Source organism: Wolffia australiana, chromosome 5, assembly GCF_029677425.1.
Source record: "Wolffia australiana isolate 7733 chromosome 5, ASM2967742v1".
In the NCBI taxonomy this organism is placed as follows: Eukaryota; Viridiplantae; Streptophyta; class Magnoliopsida; order Alismatales; family Araceae; genus Wolffia; species Wolffia australiana.
In genome coordinates, this window is record NC_135839.1 from 20,383,921 (window position 1) to 20,389,412 (window position 5,492).

Sequence of the window (5,492 nt, forward strand, 5' to 3'; positions counted from 1 at the left end):
CAGGGAGTACTGAACAAATTTCTGAAGCAGCTAGTATTTTGTTCAAATTAACTTCAGAATCTAATAAAATGTACCCCGTGAATATTTTTAGATATTGGATCTATTTTTTGCTTTCCATATGGCCTCAAATATGGGTAGCACAGACAACTAAATGTTATCAAAATTTAGTAATCAGGTTTAATCTTAAAAACAGGCTCATAAGGTTATATAGTGATCAATATTGGAGTAGTTAATCTGTTGATGAGATAAGATGCAGTTACAACTGCTTCATCCCAAACTCACATAACATTTTTGCTTAATGGATCAGGGTAAGTGTTGTTTCAACTAGATGCCTATGTTTTCTGTCAGCCATCCCATTTTGTTCAGGGGTGTGTGGACATACTGTTGAGATATCCCATGGGTTTTATGATGAGTGTGGTGAAATGGATACTCTCCACCCCAATTAGACGGTAGATATTTAATTTTGGATGATAACTCAATTTCAGAAATTCTATAAATGTGCGAAGGAGATAAAAATATAATGGTAAATCCATGAATATTTTCTATAAACAACTACAAAAAGAATGTAATAAGAATAGCTTGTGTTTGATAAATATCGTGACAGCCCTTACAGATCCGAGAGAATAATATCTAAATGGTAGGGAAGGGTGTGTTGGGTGGAAGATAATGGTAGCTTATGGGATTTGGCAATGCTTCATGAGTCAAAGATAAAATATTTTCCTAGATGTATGAAGCTGAGGATGACCAACTCTTGCATCCCACACTTGTGGAGAGATTCTTCCTCCAGATATTAGGGGATGTCTCTAGTTGTTCATCGAAGGAAAATGAATGTTGTTGTTTTGTACTTCACGAGGCAATAAGAAACATGAAACTCATTGTATACACCATCATCAGTTGTTAGCCTATCCATAAGCAAAATATTTGATGTAATTTCAGGAACATGTAAAATACTTTTAATGGAGTTTTTTCACCACCTGTAGAAATTTTGGGTTTTGAGACATGCCTGGACATAAATAAGGAATACATAGCAGTACTAGAAAATAGTTCAAGACTAAGAAAACATGCTTGTCCTATATTTCGAGTTAAGTTTTACGAGAGAAATACATTCCCAAGCCATTTAAATTTTAAAACTATGTTATAGGACTCTGAAAACATGCTTCTCCTATAGTTCGAGTAAGAGAGATTCTGAGAATGCTTACCATAATTAGTTACCGTAATTCTCATATAGTTGTTAGTAGTCCACTTAACTAGTGCTGGAAAAAAATAAAGAAACCGTACTTTTGCGGTCCCTTCTCTTTTCAGGAAGATTGATCTATGTACCTTCAAAGACACAAACCCAAGGCATGTGGTTTTCAAAAACTCATTATTGTCTTAAGAAATTGGACGCTACCTATCATCTCCATCTTGTAAGAAGAATCCCAACTAGGGTACACAGACTCACGATAATCAAAGTTTTAGTATGCGCTGCGTGATAGATATCCCATTGGGTTTTATACAGAGGCGTCACAGTATTTGGCTACCATCCGAGACGGAGCCTTATTCAATAAAAGCTTAAAAGCACGGTGCATGGTGCATGGTGCATGGGAAAACCCTCGTAAGTTTCCCTTCAAGGATGGCCGCCGACACCGCCGCCAGATCCAGACCCAAACCCAGATCCCGAGCCCGATCCATTTCCCCCGCCGCCGCCGCCACCACCGCCGCCGCCGCCGCCTCCAGAGCCACCGTTGCCGGGACCCGAGCCGGAGCCGGATCCATACCCGGAGCCGTATCCGGACCCGTTACCATTCCCCCCTCCGCCACCACCTCCTTGGCCTCCGCCACCGCCCCCGCCGCTCCTGTAAGCTCCGTTGCCGCCCCCAGAGCCGTAGCCAGACCCACAACCGGACCCGGACCCGGATCCGCTACCTCCTCCTTGCCTACCGCCACCGCCGCCGCCGCCACCGGAGCCATATCCGCCGCCTCCTGGTCCGCCCCCAGCCCCGAAGCCCGAGCCCGAGCCGGATCCGTACCCACTACCGGAGCCATTTCCAGCGCCCCCCCCTCCTCCGCCTCCCCCTCCACTCCCGCCACCGCTGGCACCGCCAGTTAACATCCTGGCTGCAGAGGACGTGCCCAGGCACAGCATGAGGGCTAAGAGACCTCCCACGACCCTGAGGTTTCCCATCAGTCTTTTGCTTCCCAACGACAAAACACACTTCGGGACTGGATGTGCTTCGACTGGAGGAGTATGGGGTCTTATTTATAGTCATTTTGGTACCTGCCCGGTTCCGTTCTCCTACAGACTTACTGAATTTCAATCTACTGGAAAATACTTCCAATATTATCTTCTCCTATATTTCCCCGTGGGAAAAAAAAAAAGATATTCAGATTCCTAATGTCTTTCTATAACTTCGGCGTTGACTAAAGTGTCTGTTCCTTCAGACGGCACAAGAAGAACGGATAATTTTAGGACGGTACTGCCGACCATAGTATAGCCCGATGTCTTTTTGCTACCCGTTCGTGACCCCTAAGGAAACTTATCGCCGTCACGTCACGTCATTTGATGGTTGCCGGAGATTTTAATGGCCTTTTGTTCGTGTAGAATAAAACATGAGTGGGCACAGTCAGTATTTGAATGAAATGGAAAATACTTCCAATATTATATTTTTCCTATATTAAGCTTTGCGGTGTTAAACTAGGATAATCAGAGTGGACTAAGGCGCCCGGATAATCTTCCATAGTTCCATGTCTTCTACTGAGGCACGATACGCCCGCCGACACGAGCTGAACGTTGAGACGGCCCAAGGAGAAGAACGGATAATGTTCGGATGGTACCGCCGACCTCAGTGTCGCCCGATGTCCTTTTGCTACGCCAACTTATCGATGTCACGTTATTTGATGGTGCGGGCTTTTAAATATATTTTGTTCATGGAGGGTAAGATTTCAGTGGGCTCAGCGGGTCTCTTCTTTCGGCCTTACTTACCTGAGCGCTCTCTTTCTCGCAACTCTTATACCATTCATCAACGCCTTGGACAGCGACGGAACCTCCAAAGGACAGTCAACCAGGCCATTGTGAACGGGAATATCATATCACACTGACTTTTGCCGGCTTTTCTTGGCAGTTTTCAACACTTGTCTTTTCAACGTTTAGCTAGAGGCGTCGAGTCACAGTCCTCGAGCATGGCCGTCGGGTTTGCTGCGGAGTAGCTCAGTAGCTCAAGGAGCCTGAATCAGTTGTTATAACGTGAGGAAAATGATGTACAACCTACTTTATTCTAGGCTATTAAAAAATTATTCATATTTCACACACAACAACGAGATTGATTTTCAACGTTTTCCATTAATTATTTACTTGACACCGATAGTACGGCGAAATTCAATCTGCCTTGAAAATGATTATACCCTTTTCCTTTACAGCTTTCGGCAGTCGCATTGTTTCCCTAATACATGCGTGACCCTCAGCGCCTGCTCCAAGCCAAGGATGCCTGTTCAGCACTCTTCAGTGGAGACGTATCGGAAAACCAGCGACCATTGTTTTGGGAAAAACAACTGCAGATTAAATATTCTTTGCAGTATCTAAATATTATTTCACACGCCATAGCGCTTCTTCCTATCCCGACTAGCTTGGGTATCGCTACCTTCCCACACGACAAGAAGAATTCTCGTCTATCCTCAATAACTCCCGTAATTGTTTCTTCTTGAAGGGCCCGCAGGAAACTCGACGCTGCCACTGCGAAGGGAGATATCCGGGGATTGAATTTAGCCGACGCATTTGGCCGTTTCCTTTGGCTGTCGTCTCATCTTATACGCCAATATGCATTATCCAGCGTGGGCACTGGGCAGTGCTCAATAGGAAGAGGCGTTGGGTGAGAAAGTTTCTGCTGATGATGAGTTTGCTGACGGCGTTCTCGACAGTCTTGCGGCAATATTTTTATCGGGAAGCGATGTTGATTTTTAAACGAGGGAATTCAATAGCTGTAATAGCTGTAATGTTGATTCTCGACAGTGCTCAATAGCTGTAATCGAGCACGATATTACAGCTACCATCTTTGCTAAACTGAGATCTGAATAGTTTTTTGTTGTTATTCCTTCAGATCTCAGTTTAGCAAAGATGGTAGCTGTAATATCGTGGTCGCTGGTTGAACTCCCTCGTTTAAAAATCAACATTGCTTCCCGATAAAAATATTGCCGCAAGACTGTTTTGGCAGCATTTTTTGGCAGTTTGCAGCACTTGAGTTTTCAACGTATAGCTAGAGAAATGCGTGGCCATTCACTGGAATTCGGTTGGAAGAGGCGTCGGCGGAGAAAGTTTGCGAGGGACGACGGGTTTCCCGCGGAGTAGCTCAATAGCTTATGGAGCCGAAACCAGTTGTCATAGCGCGAAGAAAAGGATTGAAAAAATAGTTTTTTATTCTCGGCTATTAAAAAATGGTTCGGATTTCACACACTACAACGAGATTGCTATTCAACTTTTTCCATCAATTATTTACTTGAAAATTGTTTCACGAATACGTGGCCCTCAACATCTGCTCCTTGCCAACAAGGCCTGTTTAGCACTCTTCGGTAGAAACGTATCGGAAAAGCAGCGGCGACCATTGTTTTTGGAAAAAAACTGCAGACTAAATCTTCTTTGGAGTATCTAAACATTTTTTCACATGCCATATTGGTACCTTCCCCCACGACAAGAAGAGTTCTGGTTTATCTTCAACGACTCCCGTAATGGTTTCTTCTTGAAGGGGCAGCAGGAAACTCGACGCTGCTACTGTGAAGAATGATACCCGGGGATTGAATTTAGCCGACGCATTTGGCCGTTTCCTTTCGCTGTCGGCTCATCTTATCCGTCATTATGCATTATCCACCGTGGGCACTAGGCTGTGCTCAATGGGAAGAGGCGTCAGGAAAGAAAGTTTCTGCGGATGACGAGTTTGCTGATGACGTTCTCGACCGTCTTGCGACAATATTTTTATCGGGTGGTAATGTGGATTTCTGAACGAGGGAGTTCAACCATCGAGCAAGATATTACACTTATCATCTTGGCTAAACTAAAATCGGAATAGTTTTTTGTTGTGATTGCTTCTTCATGGAGCTGATAATGCGATGACATTATTTCCTTTTTTTAAAAAAAGCAAAACTGCAGAGAGGTCGTTATACTAAAATGCTAAAGCGATGTGAAGCACAAATGTACAAGATAGACGATGGTGATGTCAAGAATGGTATACTCTTTGTGCAGACTGTAACGGGATGTTTCAGGCCGTCCTAACTTAGAGCCATTACTATTTGGCATTAAAAGTGTATTCTCTTCTTTCCGCCAGTAAATTGAGGAAAATGAGTGTCGAGAGAGGTGACGAGAGCGGTCTCGATGCCTTCTCCCCATGCTTATTAGAATGTCATCTGGTTACGCGGGGTTATTGTTGCCCACACTTATGCATCTCTTGAACACCTTGCATACTCGAGGAAAGCTCAGACATTTTTTATGGATTTTCCTCTCATTTCACTTCTGGCTTCTATGTTTG

General features: G+C 44.1%; 1 protein-coding gene across 1 annotated transcript; it reads right to left on the reverse strand.

The window, feature by feature from the left end:
* Positions 1 to 1,440: 1,440 nt before the first annotated feature.
* Positions 1,441 to 2,223, reverse strand: LOC144703109 (uncharacterized). The gene has a single exon (XM_078575206.1). It carries the CDS (start codon positions 2,162 to 2,164, stop codon positions 1,607 to 1,609), a length of 558 nt encoding a protein of 185 aa, XP_078431332.1. The 5' UTR covers positions 2,165 to 2,223; the 3' UTR covers positions 1,441 to 1,606.
* Positions 2,224 to 5,492: the final 3,269 nt, after the last annotated feature.